The 24,853-nt window shown below is 38.2% G+C and overlaps 1 protein-coding gene across 1 annotated transcript in view; it reads right to left on the bottom strand.

Annotated features, from left to right (window-relative positions):
- The window catches only part of SLC6A2 (solute carrier family 6 member 2), a 61,716-nt gene that overhangs the window by 14,244 nt on the left and 22,619 nt on the right, over positions 1-24,853 (bottom strand). The window contains exons 3-10 of the mRNA XM_030282284.4: positions 21,944-22,181; positions 14,223-14,361; positions 13,357-13,491; positions 8,710-8,813; positions 7,880-8,004; positions 7,029-7,141; positions 4,370-4,498; positions 1,516-1,615 (exon numbers count right to left, since the gene is read on the bottom strand). Of these exons, the coding sequence (XP_030138144.4) occupies positions 1,516-1,615; positions 4,370-4,498; positions 7,029-7,141; positions 7,880-8,004; positions 8,710-8,813; positions 13,357-13,491; positions 14,223-14,361; positions 21,944-22,181 (1,083 nt within the window). The remainder of the gene's footprint in view (positions 1-1,515; positions 1,616-4,369; positions 4,499-7,028; positions 7,142-7,879; positions 8,005-8,709; positions 8,814-13,356; positions 13,492-14,222; positions 14,362-21,943; positions 22,182-24,853) is intronic.

Below are 24,853 nucleotides of genomic sequence, written 5' to 3'. Positions count from 1 at the left end.
AGAAACATCTGTCAGCTGCTCAAGAAAAATGAATAGATATTTTTTCCCAATTATGGGGAGTCTGCTGGAAGAAAGGAAAAAAATTATAAAGACAGGGGGTGTAAAAAAAAAATTTAACTAACTTTGGTCTGGTCTGTGAACCACCTACAAAGCTTAGCTACTGTAAAGTGCAGTAAGTCCTGTTTTAATAGTAGCAGAAAGTAACTTTCTCCTAGAAACTGAAGAAGTTTCTACTTCCAAGCTAAACTGTGATAACTCGTCCACATTCAGCTCTTTTACACGGATCGAAGACAGCTGTCTGTGAAATAAAGTGCTTTAGTTATTTTGAGAGACAGGTGCTTACTCCATGCTAATGTTGGGTGACAGAATTAGTGCATTAAAACTAGAAACTATTCCTTTGATAGATAGAACAGATTTATGCATGGATGCCATTCTTTCACTTCACTCACTCTTCAACAGTTTTTTAACTGCAAGATAAAGTTTGATTAGGAGAACATAGGAAGTCAGAATGAATGGATAAATAAGTGACTGAGTGAGGTAAATAATAAGAATCATAATGTTTAAGAACCCTCTGAATCATACATTAGCTTTAAATACTAGGTCTGAATAAAAATGAAGATGGCGTTCAGAGGAAGAACAATCTCGTTTGGAATCAGGGCAACTCATTCAATATAGACTTAAAATGAAGAAGATTTTCAGGCTGCTATGCCATTCAAACCTGGTAATAGTGAAAAGAGTTGTGATCAGCCAGGAACTAAAGCATGAGAATAAAGAAGAAATTAGGAAGGAAAAGAAGAGACCATATTTTTTTAGGCGGCTATAGCATACCACTGCACTCTGATTGGCATAGAGTCTAGTGCCTGAGGTCAACTAAATACTCCTAAAGCTTGCCATATTTGGGATAAAGTAAATCACCACTCCCTTTTTATGGCATAAATTAGTATAGAATTTCTGGTATCTAGTGTGTTGGATATTTTATACCATTCTATGAAATAAAATAAACTGCTAGTGTTTTACAATGAAGTAGAATATTGTCTCAAACAAAAGGGATTGATGTAGGAATTATTCTAACTCTCTAAACACTACCTTTGTTTGTTGTGTGAAGAGTGCTTGAGATTGGTCCTGGGGGACTAATGAAAAGCAAAAATAGGTGAGTCTGTATTTAGGCCAATCTATTTGCTTTGAAAGTACCAAATCTAAATCTGCTACTGCAAGTCATCAGCAATACTAAGAGTTGTAAAATACTGGCAGAAGGAGTAACTTTTCCATCCCATCACAGTCCCTTTCACAAGGCTGCTTGCTTTGGCTTTGTGCAGGGTCTCAAAGCTTGGCTCACTGAATGTCTGCATTCCTGTCACTGCTCATAAATCAAATGAAAACCACTCTATGAAACCTGACTTGTCATGGTTTTGTGTATACAAGGCTATGCTGTTTTCCCTTAAAATTATGTGTAAGCCTGTCATGAGAACTTGGAATTTCATAAAAGCTTTTGCACACACAAAAGGAGAAGCTTACCATAAAACCAGGAAACTCCAATTGCCTCCATTAGAACTGCAAACAATATTGAAGTCCCAGCTGCAAATGTGTCCAGAAGTGTGAGCACATAAATTCCACCCTGCAACAGGGAGTTAAAAGATGCAAGGACATGAAGTTACAAACAGAATCATCTCAGATTTTAGTATCTCTCAGTAGATTTTAGTATCATCTCAGAGTTTAGTATCCACTTAACAGAAATCTGCTTTACTTGAAGCACTGTAACCCAAGTATTTTAGTATGGATCTGATGCATCAGACACAGGTACATATTTGCATACAAAATAGTGGAATCAAAGTTGCAACTCTTCTAAAGAGGCTTTTTTTCACCGATGTCCTCACTTCACAGGGAAAGAGAAACCTCAGCTTAGATTAATGAGTTCTCTTGGCACTCTTGTTCAGTGGAATTTTGGGGAAAAGATCAGCAGCTTGTAGGGCAGGGCCTGTCTGCAGCAGTTAATGAAGAACTTCCTAAATTAATGGCAGGAATGGAGCTCTGCAAGAGTTTCCATAGGCCCTTATCAGTCACTTTGCTCCTAAGGCCACTTGCTCTGCAGGCCAGCGAGTCTTCAGTGAGTTGGTCTCATTTCCCTTTTCCCTGACTGCCTACATCTCTCTTGGCCACTGCTCTGCTAAGGCAGGGGGGGATGTAAATTCTGTCCCCAGCACAGCAAGCAGCTGCTGTGCCCTGTGCAGTCTCTGGGCTGTGGTATTTGCAAACCTTTGCTCAGTGGAAAGAACATCCCTTGTCTTCCTTCACAACAGCACATTTTGTGCTTCAGTGGTTCGTGACCAAGAACTGGAAATGAATTGACTGAAGCCCTGTTAGGGTTTTGGGTTTTTTTTTTAGCTGCAATTTTACTACTTTTGGCCATGTTTTGCAATGTGGTATGTATTTGTGTAAATTACTGCTCGTTTTACTGAGTTTCAGCTAAAGATGAGTTGAAAACCATGAGATCCAGATTTGTTGAAAAATGAACCCAGATAAAGCGTATCAGGAAGCTTTGTCACATGTAAGCAACTGAAATATTTGCAGTTGCAGTAGATTTTTGTTAAAATATCTTTTTGCAACTGAATTTAATCTGATGATGCCTGTTCAGAAGGGGAGGAACAAAGGAATTATTTTACCACCAGTGGTAGAAATAGCACTTGTATTGTTTAAATCTGTAGGTGATTCTAGTCCCTGTAATCAGTTGCCTTTTATTTTATAAAGATGTTTTTTTCCGAAACAGCTGTGCATATTTACAAAATAGGGAGAGCAGTACTCAGGCCTCATGTAGGTTTTTAATTCTGTGGGGACTTGTCCGGAAATCGAATGAAGTTTGGTTATTGTGTTAGAAAATGTTGCTTATTTAATGACATTTGAGTTTGACTTCTTGTTTTTGCTCTACACCTGCTCCAAATGAATGCATTTACAATCAAACTTAGTAAAGCGAATTACTAATGATTTTGTAAGAAACATGCTTGTTTCAGAAACAGCTATTTTCAAAAATATAGCCTTAAAAATTCAAGGGCCAAAATCAAACAATTTCATGTGATGTGCTCACAAGGGTTTTCCTTTTTATTTTTTATACATCAGAAATGTTGTCCTTTAGTTATGTGAACCAATTCATTTGGACTATTCTGGACAGTTTGTGAATTCCAGCTGGAGGGGTGAACTTCAGCCTAAACAGGTGCCATTATTTAAAAGCTGAAGTTAGGTCATTATCTTAAATAACTTTAGCTCACTTGGAGGCAGTGGAATCGCACCCACTCGCACATGTTCTGGTTCTTAACACTGAATTTCTTCTGATATTGTATTTCAGGATATTTTATTCCAGTTGAAACTTTGAATAAACAGGAGCTTGTCCAATTTTTAGGTATTGATAGAAATAGTATGGTATTAAAAGGATAGATATTTAAAATGATATATCTATTTTTAGAGTCTCAACTATTTCTCAGTTTGAGGAAACTGGAGCACAAATACTGGGGTGTTTTTACACAAAAAAGCACTTAGTTATTTATAAAGTTATGCCATTTAACTAATTTTTATAATAGACATGGAAACCATTTCTAGGGATGGAGAGAGGTTCAGTACATCTGATTTCATGGTGGTTTCTTCAAGTTTCAGTTGTTTTCTGACAGTTTTGGTATGTTAGTTAACAGATCTCTCTGTTTTTTTTATGGCCAAAAAAAGAGAAAATTCTCTCCTGCCTAGAACTCATTAATTTCATTCCTTAATTAGTTGTAAAATGCCAGATGAGATAAAATATTCATTCTGATGGTAGTGATAAATACAGGTTATTGAATGTTCAGGATAAGTTTTCTTTGTGCTTTATGTGGTGCTAACAGTAAAAGATGTCAAGATCTAGTACATGAAGGAACAAGAAGAAACAAGGTGGGGAGAGCAGGTCATTACTCTGCACTCCTTCCATGAGCAGTAAGTGTCTTTTACTTTCTTCAAGAAGAGAACAGACAGATGGTCTTGTCACTTGAAATTTTTAACTCCTCACAGAGGAATAAGTGCTCTACACAATTCCATTTAATGTGACTAGAAAATCCAAAACCAAACCAAACAAAAAAAACCCAAACATGCAAAAGAAAGCACACAGAACCAAATAAACCCAGCAACAGCAGAGATAGTTGTTTGGAACAGACTTACAGGCTTGGTTGATAGCAAATGATCTTGTGCCAAAAACTAGAGAAGCTTCATATATTATATTAAAAGTGATGTTCAGAATAGAAGTAGTTTAAGAACTAAAATTTATAATCAAATGTAGTCATCTGAACCTATCCATACGAAAAGGTTAATGGCATTTTTTAGGTAACGTTTTGATGGAAACTTTTGTTGTACTTACATTGGTAATGCAAAAAAGACCAAGTAGGAAAGTGCCAAAAGAAACACCAAAGGTGAAAAGCTTTCTGTGCTGCTTCAGAAGGTGGAAATCATCTGCCAAGCCAGTGATGACAGCCTCCATCCCACCCATCTGAGAAGGGAAGGCAAACTCTGGTTAAATGCTACTGGCTGTAGGAAATACAGACTGAAGAATGCAAAGCAGATTGTGTAATTAATATCAAATCACTCTGATATTTCAGCTGTAAGTAACTGGTGATATGAGGATTTATTTTCTTCTGGGTCAGGGAACTGGACATCAAGAGGGGTGACTGCTGCACAGCCTCTGAGGACTCTGCTGACTCAACAGAACAATAAGTAGACAGTACTTTGGGGAAAAGAATATGCATTTGAATATACTTTGGGGAAAAAGCTGCTAGCTTAAGTAGCTAAGCTCCTTAAGATATTTCTTAAAGACAGGCATGACAAGCTCCTAAAGGAAATGTACTGAACAAAGATTTGCATTAGCCATTGATTAATGAAATCCAGTTTGACAAAAATCTTTACAGACTTGCAAGAAGTCTGTAAATTACTACAAAGGAAGCTTGATGTAATTTTTTTTGTTGACAACATGAAATAATTTTACTTTGCTTTTTAGAAGTTAATGAGGAACATTAGCTATTGTTTTTCAATACAGGAAAGGTACTTTCCAAATTTTCATTTAAATTGCTGGATTATGAAGGTGGTTATGAATTTTAATTTCTTTCCATTAATGAAAACATTCTGCCCCTAAATGCCAACAAAAAGCTATGAAAATTAATTTCAATCTTTTATCATAGTAAACAAATTTATTTAATATTTTAGAGAGGCTTAATTCTATGCTTTTTGTGATGCTAAAAGACCATGGCAAGACCTGAAGTGCCTGGTGCAATACAATAGTTGGTTATCAGGTGCTGACACAGCCTGTCACGTTCCTATAAGCCTTTGATTAAAATATTCCTGGTTGAAATCAGTAACAGAGAATTATCACCATAAAAAGTACTGCAGGACTTGAATTTTCTTTGGCAAATCATGTCAAATCTTGAACCAGTAAATCCTTCCCTTTTTAGAAGGAAAAACTAAACTTGGCCACAGTTGACTAGTTCACTGCATTTTAATTAGCTCCAGCAGAAAAACTTTTCTCTATTTGTAGGAAAATTATGTTCTATAACCTACAGTGTCTTTGTCACTTCTATGTTTCTTTACATTGCCCTATATTTACGGCTGTTGCAAAATTAACTGTTTTGGATCTAGACACTTCTGAGCATAAATTTTCTTCTTCATTCTGTCCTTTTCCTACTGGTCATTCATGTCCTTTCACTGTGATAAACCCTTCATTTCAATCATTTATACTTGCTTACAGGTGAAAAATGTACAGTTAAAAAAGGTACAATCCCATATATAATCTTTCCTCAAACTTTGGTCTAAGGATGCAGATCTTAGTCTATATAGACAAATTTCATTGGGCCTCAGCTGGAATCCAAAAATCCAAACACTTTGGAAATATTTAGACCTGAATCTGACCTTTACAGCTCAGCCCTCACTCCACAAGATCTTATTTAGCTATTTGCCAATGATTATCAAAGCTTCCTGCTGCAACACTCTTCTTTTTTTTTTTTTTTTTTCTTTCTTTGGTTTTTTCCATATCAATTCATTCATTCCCTTTCTTGCCCTTGAAAAGGAATGAATTTTCCTGAAGTTGTAAGCAATGGAAACACAGTGTTTTACCATTTCCAGCAAGAAATTCCTGGATCAACTTCATACATTCTGAACTTCAAAAGAGACTTCTATGCTTTGGAATAGTAAGAAACCCCCTACCCTACTAAAGAGGATAAAAGCTTGTCCATGGTTCACTATTCCTTAAAAGACCCTATTTGGTTCTCCAGAAGTGTATTAACCTTTAAGCTAAATATAACAGGATGTCTTGAGACCTCTTTGGTAGAAAAAAAGTAGTACAAAAGTTGTTTGGGGGCTTGGAATATTTTATGGGATGAAGTTTCTATGATCCTGAATATCATGTTGTAAAATTTATCTCAACAAAGAGCAAATACACTTGTTAGACGAGACATTTTACAGTAAGATTATAGGAAAATGAAACCACTATGGAAATATTCTGGCATAATTTTAAACTTGTGATTAAATTTACAGGAAATTCTGTATCACGGCTTGTAGAAAAACAATAGGAGTACTTTCAGACATTGTCTGTCTAGAGCAGATTAGCAGATTTCAACACATAAAATAATCCCTTCTAGAAACCACTCTACTCAATGTTTGGTATTTTGCAAGCAGGGCTCCAAAACATTTTTGCAGGTTCATAGTAGTAATAGTTCATAGTAGTGTTGTTGGACCTTTAAATAGTAATAATTGTTGATGAACAGCCCTTCTGAAAAGTCATAAAAAAGTAGCAGGGAGTAAATATTTACTGGCTAGTCAGAGATTTAATCTTTTCCTAAACCTCTTGATGATGGCAGTCTTTATAAGACAGCGAGTAATAGTATTGCCATGTTCACTATGACTGTGAAAACAGATTTAGGAAATGTACAGAATGTTTACTTGAAATGTAATCTGCTTAAGGCAAATGCCTCTTTAGTAAAAAATATTACAGGAAAAGGACAATGCCAAGGCTAGAAGGAAAAAGTACTCACAGAACTGTCGATACCAAGTGTAAGGAGCATGATGAAGAACACCACAGCCCAAAATGTAGATCCTGAAAGAGTTGAAATTGCCTCTGGGTACAGGATGAAAACTAAACCAGCTCCTGGAATGGAAAAGGGGAGAAGGAGGTGTCACTTCATTATGTTTCTTATCTTCATAAAAGTGTTCATTTTAATAAGATAAATCATGACTAAGTTGACTTTCATTTCAGTCCTTGTCATGGTCTGAGTATTGTTAAAACAAAATTTGCCTTATACCAAAATATATTTAAAATGCTTTATTTACCTACTCATGATGATTTAGTATTAAAAAGACACTATCCCACTGTTGTCCACTTTGAATAATATTTTATTGGCTTTGCAACCTTACTAGTTATTCTTCTATGTAGTGGTGAAGGAATTATGTGGAATTATGTGCCTTTGTTTAGCAAGAGAACTCTTGGATGTGATGAGAGGTGCAGGAGCTGGGACCATGAGTGACCTGTTCCCAGTAAAGACTGTAGAGCTGAGCTTAGCAGAACCATCAAAACCAGTCACCTGTGGCACTGGACAGCAATACTTTTGTAAGATATTGTCCAGTGGTTAACACCTGTCTGTTGAATGGGCAAAACCTGTGGGGGCAGGATTCTGGGGAACCTCGATTCAGTAGAGGTGAGGTGAATCAATGCCATTGAGAGTTCACGTTTCAACAAGGAATTTAAACATAGAGCTCTAGCTCTAGGTAAGTTAATTCAGTTCACTTGCATGAGATTTTCACACACTTGTTGGAATCAAATATAAACACATTTGAAAAGAAATGGTGGGGGAGAAGGGTTAAAATTAATATAGAATTAACTCCCTACCTTCAGTAGCTACATCCTCAATTTTAACTTTGTGCTCATGAGCCATGTAGCCCAATATGGAGAAAATGGCAAATCCTGAGATGAAGCTTGTGACACAGTTAATGGTGCTAGTCAGCAAAGCATCCCTAAACATGGAGAGAAGAACAGCCCAGTGAGAAAAAATTTTAAGAACTAGATGGGGATTTCCTTTAACATTTTTCCCCCATCCTTCAGTTTACAATGCATTTACAATATATGTACTTTCTGAATTTATATTTCATTGGAAAAGACTTGCTTGTTTTCATTCCAAAATTTAATGTTAAAAAAACATTTAAATGTTGTAATTTCTCACATGGTGCAGAGTGATTCTGTTTGAATTTCCATGGTGATGATTCAGCAAAACACTTACAAACTGACTTGATTTAAAGTGCATTCCTAAACTGGAGTGCAGTAAAATATCAGAAATATAATCCCAAAGCACAGAAACACTTCTGGAAGCTGGAATCTTTCTGCTTTTTGTTCCTGCACCAATAAGATTTTATCCTGTGTTCACTCTTGTGCTTAATGGTACTTTTGAAAGGCAAACACCAACATAGTTTACACAGCTGTCTAAAGTCCAAACCTAATCCCGTTCTGCTTTGGAGAGCAGCAGATATCTTGGCAGGTTCCTGTTACTAAAATTTCAGTAAGAAAGACAGTATTTCAAGATTTGGGTTGGTTACTATGTCTACACAAAACTCGCCATCATTAATATATGACTGAAGATAAAATGATCACTTAAAAGTTCTTTCAGTAGCAGCCAGAGCAAAATAAAATAATCTTGTGGCAGTAATGGAAGAATAGGCTCTTACCTGTAGCAGTTGTTGTCAAACTTATTGTAACTGGCAAATGCAATTAAAACACCAAACCCAGCTCCTAAGGAGTAAAATATCTGAGTAGCTGCATCAATCCATACCTGCAGAATGACACCAACAGTGCCAGTTCAGTCCACAAGGATACAGCAGGAGAAAAGCAAGACCAGGGCTTTTGGAAAGAAATGGGCATTCATGCCAAGGGGAGGTAAGTGTCACATGGAGAATGGCCTCTGGAACGGTGGTGGCGGGGGAGCAGGAGCAGGGGAAAAGCCCTCGGAGCACACACACACTGCTGCCCTGGGGGCTGTGCAGTGGGGCAGGCATTTCTGAGGCTTTACCCAGCACTGAAATGATCACAGGGGATTTTCTCCCGGGTGACAGAAATACGCTTCCAACAGCTCTTGTTCCAAGTTAGTTTGGAATGTACAACCAGAAATCTAAAAATAGTTAATGGGTCAAGAGTTATAGGACATTTTCTTTCCCATACTAGAGCTTCCTTTGTGTGACTGTTAGCACACTCTATATGATGCTTTCCTGGTTCAGGAGCTGAAGCATGACTGATGTGCTGTGAACAGAGCCATGCAAGATTTATCTCAGCTTTCTCACTTAGTTGGAGAAAGAGTTATTTCTGTGATAGTCATTAAATTTCAGTTTAGATGCAGATTGATAATTTTAAGGATTGTCCACCAGGGAAACACTGTAAAAGTACAATATTTCCTAAAGTGTCCCTCCTACCAATAGCCATTCATCCAGACAGGAACAATGCCACAGTCCTGGTTCTCTGAACCAGAAACCTGAAAATAGCCTTGGTTAACCCTCTTCTGTTGTTACACAGACTTTTAAATGAGCATCTTCAACAGAAGTAGTGAAGTCAGTGGTGTGAATAATACTTAACATTTCTCAAAATGAGATCTGCAATGTTTGATTAAATCTGCCAAGAACTCTGAAAAAACTATGAAAAGCACTGGATTTCATCATTCATCTCTACAAAATCAGATCTAATATATCTATTCAGCAGCAACTTTCTGATAGGTCTAAGCAGCTTATGAGGTCTCTCTGCATTGGTAGTTTAGTGCTACACTTTATATTTGGCCTAGTGGAAAGGAAGAGAGTGCCTTCTCCCATGCTGACATGATATATGAAAGCACTTAGGCTGGTGATCTCTTTTTTTCTCTCAACATAGATGACGGATGCTTTCAACTGCTGCCTGCTGGACACTGCAAACCACTTATGGTACTCTGGGTTTGTAAAAAAACTTAATTTTATGAACTATGGAGAGTTGATTACTTGAAAGATAATATGAAAAGCAGTCTGTGGAGTGTTTATTGCTAGCCAGTGGATAGGACGATATGATTTTCTCAAATTGTAGTTAATGCAGGGTTTTATGGATTTCTTTCAATGAATTACAAAATAATCCTGTAACCTTAATTCCATACTTATTCTTTTTATATACCAGTAATATGTTAATATTCTATTTTCACACAAAGGTTGAAATCATATTGAGTTGTACTCTATGAATAACATTTATGTGGCTAGGAATGCAGAAGCAGGGGTGCAGTCTCCTATGTTTGTTTTTGTTTTTTGAAAAATTCAGATAACTTTAGTTGTCAACAAAATTCCTGGGCATTTTCTGTCGGAATCTGTGGGTATTGGTGATTCCGAGATTGTAGAAAGTCTGTGTCTTTCTGCCCCGTTGCCAAAGAAGAAGCCATAGTTCGTCTGTGCTGTTTTCAAGGTTGTTTATTTTTGCTTATCTCTAACATGTTCTGCTGCCCTGCTGCAGCTCTGTCCTGCAGGGCAGCGTGTGGGGCTCTGCCCCTCAGTGGGATGGTACAAACATTATATACCAGAAATTACGTGTACTATATTTACAATAATGTGCCAATATCTATCATCTATGTTGAACAGTGTGTCCCCAGCCTAAACCAATAGAAAAATGCCAACATCACCAAGAACATGGAGGCAAGGAAGAAGAAGGAGGAAGAACAGGATCAGGCCCACTTTCCTCCATCTTAAAACTCCTGACCCACCTGTACAAAGTAAAACCCCCTGTACAGGTGTTAAAACCCCCCTGTACAATACTAAAAAATTTTACCCTCTAATTTGTGACTACTTTTACTATACCATCTAACCCTCTGTGACTGCTTGTTCCACCTTCAAAGTTGGTAATTCATTCCATGGTTCAAACTCAAAATCACAGCTGTTTTCAGCTGCTTGCCAGGGTCTAAAATGCTTCTGACCAAGGCCTGGAACCTCTAAAAATGTCTGAGGGACATTTTGAGTTCCAACAATTTTCAATACCTGTTTTATTAAACTCTAACCAGATCTGCATACTGCCACCATAAGACACTTGTTTTTAGTGGTTCTGTGTCTCTTTTGTATCTTGCCAGTGCAGTTGTACTCACCCTTGCCCACTATTCAAGCACCCTTAAGCACATGCTTAAGTCCTGTTGGCTCAAGTAAGAGATCAGCACCTGCTGCCTCCCAAAGGATTTAAGCACATGCTGAAGTATCTGTTGAGTAAGAGTCTTGGCTCACAGCAGCTGATTAGGAAACAAATTGAGAAGATCAAAGTGAAGGGAAAGAAGAGCAGAAACCAGAAATTCCTTCACAATTAAGATTAAATGTAAAACATTCTCTTTGTTCTGACCAAGCAGGATGTAAGACAGCATGGCTCATTTTGCAGTTCACGTTTCTGATTTTCACAGCTTTTGATTGATGTGTGATTGAATATATTTTATGATAGAATATTGGTTTTATTTGTATTAAAAATAAATAGGAACAATTTACAATAGGCAGTCACCAGTCTTTCCAGCCTTCTTCGGTGTTTATGCTGTTATAACTTCTGTGCAGTGCAGTTTTGGCTCCACAAAATGGGACACACCTTGACAGTGGCCAGGGTGCACTAAGGGCTCTTAGAAGAGCCTTGGCAGAGCCCTCTGTGGGGCATCACTGTTTGTGACTTAGGATGTTTCTTTGTCAGAGTCTTCATTTGGAAGAAATTTAAAAAATCATATATCACATCCAGGGATGCATTGACATACACTGACATAGAAATGAAGTGGGATTCTATTCTTTGGAGCCTGAGGACAAAGATTAAACACACAAGGTTACTGCAGCAGCAGGGATCCCACTGTCCAAGGGGGAAGGGCTGGCATGACAAAGCAGTTAGTGGCACTTCTCAGAATAAGTGATCTTTGGTCTTTTATAATTCTAATGTAACTTTTTGTTGTTGTCTGAAAAATGTAGTTGTAGAAACAAATAACTTGAGGGTCATCTAAATAGCAGCTACAGAAATATTAAGCCAAGAAAGAGCAGCACACAGAATGTCCTTTCAGAAGAAGAAGGCAGATATGGTTATAGAGGCCTGGTACAGATAGTACAGTTCCATAGGCAGCTTGCTGAAATTGTGGTGTTTATTTCCAAACAGCAGTTAAAATAGATAAGAAAAATATGAGCACCTGCTTTGCACATCTTGACGTCTTTGTATTTATGTGTATGCATAAATGTGAATTCCTGGGGTAGGTACTGCCTTGTGACAAAGGTGGATGAAAATCCCATATTTGAAGTTTGATTGGATTATTCCAAAATAGACATGGGGTCTGGGTCTATTTTTGAAGAAATGCCTGCTTTCAAATTTTGCATTAAAAAGCCAGGAATGTCTTTTTTTGCTAGGAATATTAAAAATATATCTGTATTATAAATCTTGAAGACTTTTTTAATAATTCTGGAAAAGTCAAGATAGGATTCACAGGAAAGGTACTGTGCAACTATGGACAGACTGCAGACATTTCTGAAACCTGCAGTTTTTCAAGATGATGCATTTCCTTCTAGTAAAATGATGTTGTTTCTTTTCAGATTTATAAGCATTTGAATGGCCTTGTGACCCATCCATAGAGACACTAGTGTCTTATAAATGTTTTATGCCATTTTTAGGATAGTAGAAGGGAGTAAATATCTCTGCTGTCTTTGATGTCTATAGATATAAAATGCTGCCAATTTCATGTATTAGTGACTGTATGTGTAGATTTTGCTTTACAAATAAGTCTTAGTTCCAAGTTACTCCACAAACTGGGTTGGTTTGTATATATTCAGTGATAGAATGAAATGTATGTTACTTTCAATAGTAAAATAAGAACATTGTACTTTTCAAAATCTTATTTGTGTGAAGGACCATGATTTGATTAGGTGAGTTAGTCCTGGTCTTGTATGTTTAGCAAGGTTTGCATAGGTCAGTATTTTTGTTTTCTAGGTTAGTATTTAAGCTAGCGGTTGAGAAAGCAAAATTTCCTTCTTGAGGGAATTCTTAGCCTTTTGAGAACTAAATTTTTGCATGACTCCAATTTCCTGTATAAAGGATATTGCAGTTGACTGGGTGCACAGTCAAAGAATGAACGTTTTCAGGGGTCTGCCACACCTGTAAGTGCTTTCACAGAGCTGTTTTGTGATCCGATTTGTTTGGGTTTAGAGTGAGATAGTTTTGGAGAGTATTGGAAAGTTAAACTGTCATATGAAGGGGACCAGTGCTTAGGCAGAAGCAGAAGCATGGCTATTTAATTCCAGGTTAGTTGTAATATCTTCAGTTTCAATAAGGTGGGCCATAGGTTTAATAATTAGGGAATGAGAACAGAAGAGTACACTTACTGTGGCTTCTTTTAATCTTCTGAAATCTATATGCAGGTATGCATTTATTCCATTGTATGCACCAGGCAGGGTTATTCCATGTATTAATAGGACAAATAATACAACATAAGGCAAAGTGGCTGTTATCCAAACAACCTGCAGACAACAGAGATCCCAAAGGTTAATCAGCTGTTATAGAAGATTTAAGAATGTGTAATAAGTACAGCTGGCATTTTCTTGGTTTAGTCCATTCAGTTGGATGGAGAAGCTCTTTTTAGGACATGAGGGAAAATGCTGTTGTATGCCATATATCTTTTCATATATAAGTTTAGAGATACCAGTAGGAGAGAGTTTTGACAAACAGAAGACAGTGTCAAGTGTATGTTAGACTGCTGATTCCTCCTCATCTCTCTGTTGTCTACTAAAAAGTGCAGTCATTGCCTGATGTTAAGTGATACTTTCATGAAAATGTATAAAAACCTCTCAGAGGTATCCAACTCTAGAATTTCTCTTGAGGTATTTTGTGAGGGATGTCAAAGAGCGATTCACCATGACTTCCATCAGATATTTCTCTTGACATGGCATTTCATATAATAAAACCAAAACCTCTTATATCATTGAAATATTAGTACATTTGGCTAAGAAGATGATGCACATTTAAGACAATTTAGTTTATTTAAAAATACTTTCTGGATGAAACCACCAATGTTGAATTGAAAAGAATACATTAATAAATTTTTCAGTTGGAATATCACACAAGAAATGTGATAGTTTGGTTCCTGAGGATGCCTCAAATCAGCGACCTATTTTCTTACTTTCTAAAATTAGGAGACTTCTTAAAGTAGAAAAAGAATGTAGTCAAGACAGAAGGACAATATTAGCTCTACCTTTCCTGAAGTCTTCACGCCTTTCCACAGACTAAAGAAAAGAATGATTACCACCACCAAGAGGCAGAGGGCAAGTTGCCAGCGAGGCAAGCCAAGGTCATGGATCCCACGGCTCTCGTGCAGGTGCAGAACTCCTCGCCTACACACCAGATATACAGAAACAAAGTGAAGTCACTGGGGGAAAAGGCTTTTGCACCTCTCAAGCTGTGGGCAGCAGGAATGGGAATGGCAGCAGTAGAAACCCTGCTGGCATCACTGGCAGTCAGTGGCGGTGCTTTGAGAAGCTCTGTTTTCTGGTAACGCCTTCAAATTATGTCCAAAGCATGTCTTAAGTAAAAGTTTCTGAAAGCAATACTTGCTTCATAAATAGAGATGTTTGTCCAATTCTGCTAACAAAATAAACCCTCAGAATTCAAATTAGTCAAAAAGAAAGGAAAAACCATTGATAGTAAGACAACTAGAGTTAGTGTTTTGCTTGTAGCTTTTTATTGAGAAAATAATTAAAGTAGATGAGAAATACATGCAAAAATGAGAAGAGACTGTTATGGGGGGAAAGGCTGAGAACAACAGATGGAGTTGACAGTAGAATAAGGATCTATTTTATTAGGCTGGACAAAATGCAAGAGAAACAAATAAATTGTTCAAACTTTCTGATATTCTAGTCTGAGCTCTAGGAATATTTAATGAAAACAGCACCAAGAATTAAACTACATGTACTAGAAATCAGGGATTTGTGCAAAGCAGCTTGGTTTAGCCTAAGACTGCATCCCATGTAAGGGAGATAAATTACATTCGCAATGACTTTGAGATTGTACATCCAGGTTCCAGGAGTCTGGCCACCTCCTCCATTCCTGCAGGAGGGGCAGGAATGTGAAGGGCTCTCAATTTGGAGCTGCATTCAGACATTCTGGTTCCTCCCAAGGGAAATTTCTTCTCATTCTTTCCTTCCCTGTGCTCACTTCTGGGAAGATTTTCCTAGTCACCCAAGGACTCTGGCACCAGTTCCTGCCTTACTTTCACATTGCACTCAGCTAAAGAGAAATACCTCCAAAGAAATCTGCAGACAGCGATTTGTCTGTTGGTACCACTAATTCTGTTTAGTCTTTGTGCAGCACTTGGGTCTCCTTTAATTTGGCATCAGACCCTGAACAGCCAACAGGCAGCTCAGCTGCTTGGTACTCACACATAAACCCTACAAAAAACCAAATTATTGAAGCGGTAGTGGGACAGCTTCTCAGTAGGACTCAGTAAATGAAGGATCCAGTTATAGTTTTAATAACAGGAAATGTTGGAACCAATTAATTGTTCTGTGTCTTGGCTTTCCCATCTGTAAAATAAGGATCATTATAAATGTGGTCTTTGTCTCTGAGCAATTCAGAATATATTTGTTATGGAAGTGGTGAATATCTGTACATAAACAGGGAATCAAACCAGGAAATAAAGAAATGCCAAGGGTTGTGATCTGAAAATTACTCTATCATTTTCACTCCAACATATTTAAGCTATAGCCAGAAAACAGGATTTAAGAGTTTTAGGTGTAGAATTTTCTGGGATGGTTTTGTCACACTGGTACTTTCTAGGGAGCTTTATGTATTATTCATCCCTGGACAGATTTATGTAATTGTCTTTTAGAAGTTTAGAAAATTTTGCATAAACAGATCAAGTTAAAGGTCTTGGAGTAAGTCTCATTTTTTCAATACAAAATTAATCATAATTTTCATTTTTGGTCCAAATATGTTTATGACACAACTCTATAAGCTCATTCTTTCTCTTTTTATTAGTGGTAAAAGTTACTTGCCTAAATTTGATGCGCTCAATAGAAGAATGTAATTTATCTAAATTTTACGTGTGTTGCATCAGATTGATTTAGAATTCAAAAATGTCATCACTTGTCAGTAAATTTGTATGTTAACTAACAAGTGTATTTTCTAGTTAACATATTAAGTACTTCTAGGAACATCTAAGTACTTCTAAAAGTTAGTAGTCGTATTTATGAGATCAAACCCAAATGGTTTGCAAAAACTAAGAATCAGCAAAATGGACAAGGTATAAATAGACACAGTCCTGGTGTCCCAAGCTATATTCCCTATCCTAGTAGTTAGACTATGTTTTTATGATTTAAAACTTAATGCAAGTTGTAGATTGAGGATGCTAAAAGAACTGTATGTGTATACAATGTGCAATCTATAGAAATTAAATTGCATACTCAATTTAGAAGGCAATTTGGAGCATGATAATTGTGCTCAGTTAGAAGGTTATTCTACACGCATCTTCTGTGTTATATATTTGGGCAACCACAGTTCAGTCATTATTGCTGCCAGTTTCCTTCAGAGCATGAAATGTGGTTTTCCTTTACCTGTGGAAGGTTAGGCTAGCTACCTGATGTGGATAGAGCCCTTTTTGCAGTTTGCCAGGCTCCAGGTATTTTTATTTCACAAATAGCACTACTTATATTCAGCTTACATTCACCTGTGGTTTTGTGACAGTTTGTGTCCACAGAGCAGTGTGAGGCAGAGCTTGTGGTCCAAGACCTGTGGAGCTGAGCTGGCTCCATGCAGGCTCCTCACCAGGGTCTCGCTGTAGCTCTGGGCTGGGGGTGCAGTGCAGAGAGCAGAGTGGCTCCACATGAAGTGCCACAGGGGTAGCCTGGCTCAGGCCCAGCTCTGCCCTACCTGGGGCTGCTCTCTGAGCTGCTTGGGTGTCTCTGGGTGCTTTGTAAAGAGCTCTGGGTAGGCAGAGCTGCGGTGCTGAAGGATATCCTGGCTCTGGGACAGCGCTGTCCTACAGCCCAGAGCACAGCGAGCAGCTGAGCCATCTGAGGTGCAGTGCTTGTGCCCTGTGTGCCTCACCCCCACCCTGGAGTGCTGGGCACAATCCAGGGGGATGCCAGGGGATGCAGCAGCACTTGGGTTTTTCTCTAGATATTTCAGCTCCCTCTTGTGTTGGAGAATGGAGCTGTGTAATGGACTGCAAGATAGATTTTGGGAATCCAATGATTTCCCAGTGGCACCCTGGCTGGCTTATCATAAATTATTATTTGTACTTAATCCCAGAATATACTAAATTGGAAGGAACCCTCAAGGATCATTGATTACAACTGTTACATCTGCATAGGACATCTCTAAGAAATGTCCACATCTCCCATGCTGAGAGCATTATCCAAACACTTCTTGAATGCTGTCAGGCTTGGAGCTGTGACCAGGTCCTTGGGGAGCCTGTTCCAGTGGCCAATCACCCTCTGGGTGAAGAACCTTTTCCTGATATCTGACATAAACCTCCCCTGACACAACTTCAGGCCACTCCCTTGGGTCCTGTCACTGTCACCACGAAGAGAGATCAGTGCCTGTCCCTCCTCTTGCCCTCAGTGTAACTGCACTGAGGTCTCCCCTCAGTCTCCCCTGCTCCAGGCTGAACAGACCAAGTGACCTCAGCTGTTCCTTACACAGCTTCCCCTCCAAGCCCTTCACCATCTTCACAGCCTTCCTTTAGATGCTCTATAACATCTTAATGTCTTTTTTATATTGTGGTGCCCAAAACTGCCCCCAGCACTGGAGGTGAGGCCACCCCAGAGCAGAGCAGGACAATCCCCTTCTGTGCCCAGCTGGCCCCCTGATGTCCCTCCTGGCTGCCAGGGCCCTGCTGACTCATGTCCAACTTGCCATGGACCAGGACCTCCGGGTCCCTTTCCATGGTGCTGCTTTCCAGGATCTCATTCCCTGTCTCTGTACATCTGGGGTTGCCCCATTGGAGGTGAAATTTCTTTTTGAGTCACGATAATAGAGAGAATGTTTATCTCAATGCACTGAAAACTTTATTCTCCCACTAACTTAGCAATTCTGACCTCCCTTGCTACTGTGCCCCACTTCAGCACATTCATGACTCTCCAAAATTTACTGTTTCAGAAGAGCTGAATGGAAAGACCCGGTGTGATTAGCAGAATATAGGGCTATCCACTCTCATTAGTTCTTGCAGACTGATTAAGTTTTTATAGGCATTTATAGGCAGAATTTATAAGCATTTACATTATAAATGTGGGCAGAATTGTGGGCAGAATTATAGGCAGAATTGCTTGTGCTGACTTTTGAAGTGGTGTATTCTCTTTTGGGAGAAGTTCTTCCCAATTGTTTAATGAGGATGGGTTCCTGCATCTTTGGGGTCCAGAGCATTGGTCACTCCATTTGCTGTCAGACTGAACCATGTGGAGCCTTTGCCTGGGGTGGCATTTCCAGTTAAGATTTGTACCCAAAAGCATAAACCTATGCTAGAAAAGTAACCTTTGTTGTATAGGGTGAGGTGTTTTTTTTACAGGATGTTCTTGGTTCACACATTTATAAATTTTATAAACATGATGTTCATAAATATGACAAATGTAGACTGCTGTGAGTGAATCTTGGGTTTATTCCTTGATCTTAGGTAGATTTTTGTAATTGTTCACAGCTGGGCAGACTTGTGAATTCTGTGAATTTCCTTTACTGAATCTGGCATGAAAATTTCCCTGTGAAATTTCTCATGCAGGAAGAATGGATTTACAGCCCTGAGAAAAAAGTACTGTCAGAGGGAAATAGCTGTAGCCCAATGTTTGTTGATATTTTCACTGTTTTTAATAAAAAAAATTGCCAAGACTTGTTTCTACAACTGATTGTGATTTTTTGCAGGCACAGTACCTTGTGAGAAGATTAGTGCTTTTGTTCCTCCAACTGGTATTTCTTAATTGTCAGCATAAATGAAAGCAAGATGGTAACAGACTTTTCCCAGACACAAGAGTGGAGAGAAAAAATATAAAATATGCCTCTGTTCTGATGAAGTATTTAAATAGGAGCAATATGGAGTAGATGGGGAACTTTATTTGTGATGTACTTCTGTTCTTCCAAAAAAGAGAAAGGCTCATATAGAATTATTTTAACATGTGTGGAAAGGATAGAAGGTTCTTTTCATTTTCTGTGCTTAATTCCAACTCACTGAAGAGGGAAGGAATTAAAATAATGCGTGTCCCTAAAGAAATGTGGGGTTGACATTTTATTCCTAACTGGATTTCTTTTATGTCTGGCTATTACTTAGCAGAATGGCACCAGCTGATATTAGATTTTAGCATGCTTTGCCAAGTTTACAGTGTACAAATTCTTTATAGTTAATTTGAAGCATCTCTAATGAAGTATTGCAGAGGTCCCATTCTTTCCTCTAGTAAGAAGCTGTCCCATGACATCAGTGGCACCTTGGCCTGAATTAGCCCTCTACAACTGAAACCAGACTTCGTAAAATGAAACTTATTAAAAAACTCTTCTACACTCCTCAGTGTAGAAGCACTTCAACCTTAAGTACTGCCCAGCTCCTGAGGCTTGAAAACAAACCCAAATATATTCTTCAAGGTTCTCCTGCCATTGCGTTGGCATGGAATTTGCAACTTGAAATGATTTCTTCCTAGTCTGAGGTTTAGAGGTTTCTCTCTATTTTTCCTCCCAGATACTGGATAGCTGATAGATTTGGCCTAGATTGCAAGTTTTCCCTTTTCTCACTCAATATAAGTACTGACAACCAGCATATTTCTGCTGAATTTGAGGTACCTTTCTTGTAGTATTTGATGAACTGTCACATCACAGCATTCCCACTTCCTCCTACAGTTTATTCCTGTGCTGGTGGAGATAGAGGCAGTCAGCTCTGGCAGCTACAGAGCTTTAGGAAATAATCAACTCTAAATGCTTGGTCAGGCCAGCTTAGTGTGAAGGAATTATGTCCCAAAAAGAAGTGTCTGTGTCTTTTCAGAATAATCATACTAGCTCTCTGCTTGAGTCCTGTCTTGGAAGTACCTCTTTTCAGCCACTCTGCAACTGCAAAATAAATGTTTGGTGCTTCTGGTCTCCCTGCTTCCCCCTCAGCCGGCCCACCAGAGGCCAAAACTTTGTGTGTGAGTTTTCTGATGTAACTACACAACCTAGAGAACCAAGTTTAAGCTGTATCACTTCCAATTTCCTTTTGAGACTCCGGCACAAAATATGAAACGTTATAATCAAAAGATTCAACTCTCCTTGTTGTAAAAAGACCATAAGCATGAATTGGGTTATTTGATACAAGAAAGAAACTGTTTTCTGTTTTCATTTATAGGTTGGATCTGAATACACTGAGACTTTGTACAAGTTTGGGTTGACACCTGAGCTGTACAGCTGGACCCGATGAGCTCATCCAAATACTGGATAAGTGAATATAATGCCCCTTGTGATTCCCTGTTTTTACAGCTGGGAAAACAGATGTTATAGAGTGTTTTAGTTAAGTGGTTACCCTTCTCATTTTTGCAATGTAATCTAGTCATTAATAAGTACAGGGACTAGTGACCTAATTACAGCTGCAAAATTCAGGGATTAAAGCATAATGAAATGTCAAATTCCCTTTTTGTTCTTACCTTCTGAACACTGCACCTTGAATCTCATTCAGGATGAGGAAAGGACCATAATATTTTATAATCCATAATATCAGTGGAACTAAATCAAAACGTCATCAATTGATTCTACTACAGCTTCACCCACTACAAAGTCAAAATCATTACCCAAGCACGATGTGATAGCAGAAGTTGCTGAGAACCATTTTAAATCATAAAAAGGCAAAGCAAGAAGGTAGAGATTGAATTTTACTAAGACTTCGGCCTTCTATTGTAAGGGCAGTAGATTTCACAGCTGTCATTATCTGCCATTTCAGTAAGCTCCTTTGAACTCAAGCCCCCATCTTTTTTCAAAGCACTGAGTTTCGTTTACCCAAACCCCTGCCAGCAGTTTGTGTATCACTACTGATCTTTCACTGTGCTGTCTTCAGAGGAGAAACAGCAGCCACAAATGTTAAAGAGCTATAAACAGAGACCGCAAGATCCCTACTGGTTATTTATGGTAACAGTGTTTTCCCTTTGTTTCTACAAGGTTGGACTAACTGCTTAGCAGGTGTGTGCCCTGATATCTTTCTACTCCAAACACAGAAATATTAATTGATTCATTAGTCAGATTAATTAAACAGCTGATTCAATAGTTTGATGCTCATCCCATTTCTCCTAATCAAATCCCATTTCCCCTATAAGTCCATAATGAAAATATTTATACAGAGATAGGTATCTTTGTTTTATAGTTCAGTTGTTAATTTATATACCTTTTGGGGTTTGATTCCAGCTGTTTGATTTAAGCCTGTCTTTGTCTGTCTCAGCCTGTGTTGCAGAACACTCTTTTGCTTAGGCATTGGTAAAACCCTGTCATTCTGTAATCTGGCTCTTTCCTCCTGCTCAGTGTTTTATCTCACTTCATTGAACTATTGAAGCACTGGAACAAACAGAGGTCTGCTGTTGCTCTGAAATTTTGAGTGGAGCAGCAGTCTAAATTTGTGAACAAATGATTATTTTAAAGTCTTAAACTCATCTCAGTTTGACATGCAGTCACCTCTGTCAGAATATTGCTGTGTTTCCTTGCCCTAGCAAAGCTGGTGCAAGCAAAAGTGGCACATAGAGAACATTTGTGTCTTGTCCAATTCTATTTTGCTCAGTAGCAAGCACTGCATTAGCACAGGAGAAACCAAAGATCACAGAGGCAAAAGTCAGTCACCCAGGCATACAGACCAACATTACAGCTCCAATTTAACCTTAGTCTTCTGATGCTTGTTCTAGAGGCTGGATAGAAGCTATTTTACCTTCAAGAGGAAACTCCCTTAAACACAAAATTTTGAATAAATAGCGAAGTTAGGTCAACACTTACTCATAAAATTCAGCTGCAGGAGTGAGCTTGTACTTGGAGTATTTAGTACCATTGCCAAGCACTGATGCATTGAAGAGTTTTGGATCTGTACAGTTTGGGCTGTTCCAGCTGTTGTGGCAGTTTGTCCAAGGGAGCTCAAATGTGAATGATGAAAATAGATAATACAGAGACCAAGCTATGATAACGTTGTAGTAGAAACCCACATAAAGAGCTATGAGTATCACTGCATAGCCTACACCTAAAGACAAAGGAAAACTAGGTTACACATTGCACTTGACATGCAACAGCATACACAAACACTGGAGTTAAACTCAGTGATGCATGATTGCAAATGCATTTTAGGTCTTCACACCAATAAAAAGGAATTTTTGACATTTGCATATACATATGCGGATACAAAGTACCTGACCTCGAAACAAAAAATTACACAAATGCTTCTGGAAAATGACTGGCTTTTAGCAAATCCAGTTGTTTGTCAGAAAAAGAAATTAAACAGTGCAATGTCAAAATTTGTCCTTGTACAACTCAATTGCTGATTTGCTTCCAATGCAGAAGATTGCAAGCCCATGTTAGGAGCGAAACTCACTTCATCTTCATGACGTCAGGGACCTTGGCAACTTCTCTTGGAAAAGTAAAGCTTGACACTTAAATGAAGTTTCCCTATGCCGCATGTTCCCACCCTGAATTAGTTTGGAACAGACACTGATCCCTCTCTTGTTTCTTTCCCATTACTGCTCTCTAGATTGGCTTCCATCAGCATGGAACTGGCTCCAAATCATGCATGAAAGAGTCTGTGCTGTTCCACTGAGGTCTCCAGGTGGTTTTGGGAATGCCAGTAAAACTTGGTGACTCTCAGGTTGGGGCTAAACTGTATGTGACATTCGACCCCTTTTGCTGTCTCTCCAGGATTACAGAATTCAGAGTGTAAGCATTCTCTTTTGGCTTTGTATTTTTGCATATCATAAAGTGTGGCTGGAGGGTCTCTTTAGCAGAAGCACCCAAGAAAGTGCACATTCTCCTCATGAAAATGGACATTTTCCAACAATTTGAGAGGAAGCTGTTCAGGAATCTTGCTTTACCTTGTTTTCAATCATTCTTACTCTGTGTGCAGCTTTGTTCTCTGAATCTTTACTCAAGGTTGTATGTACTGCATATAAAAGGTAGGGAGTACAGTTATTTTATGAATGTCATCACTGTCACAGTGGGTACTGTCACAGCAACTAAATGCAAAACTTTACTTCTAGTTTGCTTCAGTTTAATTTTTTGCATCAGAGGCCTAGCAGTTGGAGATTATTAGCCTTTATTATTTCTTTATAAAGGAAGGAAGTAGCACCCACTGTGAGTATTAATCCAGGTTTAAAATTTGCGTAAGGAACAGATTCTGACTCTGAAGGAGCTGTCAGCTCAAAGACTGCTGCAGTACAAAACAGTACAAAAGTTACTCTCTGCTCTGCAGGAGGCTTTTAATCTGTAAACCAGTTTTCTCATCCCTAACAATGGAGGAAAATTGTGAAAGTAAAGATGAAACAGTATTTTCAAATTCTTGGTGCTTAAATGAATCTTGTGCTTGAACACTCAAACTCTAGTGATACACCATGATCAATAGAATGGAGAGGAGGGAGGAAACCCCAAAAGAATAATTCCTGCGTGTTAAGGTGAATGCTAAAACACTAAGTATGGATAATATACAAAAGACTAAAATTAGATGATTGTTGTTTAAAAAAGTGTTCCTGAAATTCCTCTGGTCCAGGAGGACACAAGATGTTTAATGTCAAGATTAAAAAATACTGGATCAAATGTGTTTTAAATAGCTCTTCTCTGTGATCTTAAGAATGTTCAGGAATGAATTTGCTCTTATGTTTCTAGGTTTTATTAAAAGTAATGCTGCACCACCCACAGTCTAAAATAGACTCTGGAAAAAAATGCAGAGATGAAAACAGACTATGTTACAAAGGTTACAGGGTATATTTGTAATTGCATGTGTTATGATAGCATCTCATTAGAAGTAGAGTGCTTAGAGTTCATAGCAATAATATTCATAGCTAAAATTAGAACTATAGTGCTGTTCATTTAGAGAAGCTGTTATGAATTTGTGTAGACTGTGTACTTTTCCTTTGAGTGAGAGATCTGAGTTGTCCCAGAAACAACTCTGAAGCACTAGCAGTAAAATGTGTTTGCATGTTATCAGAGGTTTTAGTCAAAACTTTAAATGTACTGAGTTTATACCAAAGTGCAAATGTCTCAATGCTTATTACTTTTTGAGAATCAAATAACTTATGCTATTCTATATTCTTGCAATAAGAAACTTAAAAATCATCAGTAATGTATGTTTAGTCCACCTTGAAAATGTCAGCTTAAAAACACAGCTGGAATGTCAACAAGAATATACATGAAATAAGTTCTATTTTCCTTTCTCATAATCTTTTTCAATCCTGAAGTCAACATAGAATACCTCTGAGCACAGTGGTATTTGGCTCAAATGCTTTGAGATCCTGAAGGTCTAATTTTTGCATTTAGGTTTTCAAAATCCTCATTGTCATCCAAAGGCATATAAATAATACCAACAGGAATTTTTATTGAGCAAGGGTATTAGGTTCCTGGGTGCTGGGATGAATTTTGCCTCCCATGACAGGATTATAGAAAAGCTAGGTAAATCTATATGAATTAATTTTAAAATTTTGAGGCACATTGTTTTATTAGCTCGCTTACTTATTTTCTGTTATACCACTAATTTTGCTGTGAGTTTTGGGTTTGACTGGTAGGAAAAACCCCCTCCACTTTTCTTACTATGTCGCACTAGACTGCTTGAAGAGGAAAGCTGTATTTTGAGAAAGAAGACTAACATTTACTCAGTGTAACCTATATCCAAGCAGCAGATCCATCAAGTCTGGATTGCTATTCTTAAGCTTC

The sequence above is a fragment of the Taeniopygia guttata genome, chromosome 11 (assembly GCF_048771995.1).
Source record: "Taeniopygia guttata chromosome 11, bTaeGut7.mat, whole genome shotgun sequence".
NCBI lineage: Eukaryota > Metazoa > Chordata > Aves > Passeriformes > Estrildidae > Taeniopygia > Taeniopygia guttata.
Note: the sequence above shows the minus strand (reverse complement) of the source record. Positions and strands in the feature narration are given on the sequence as shown.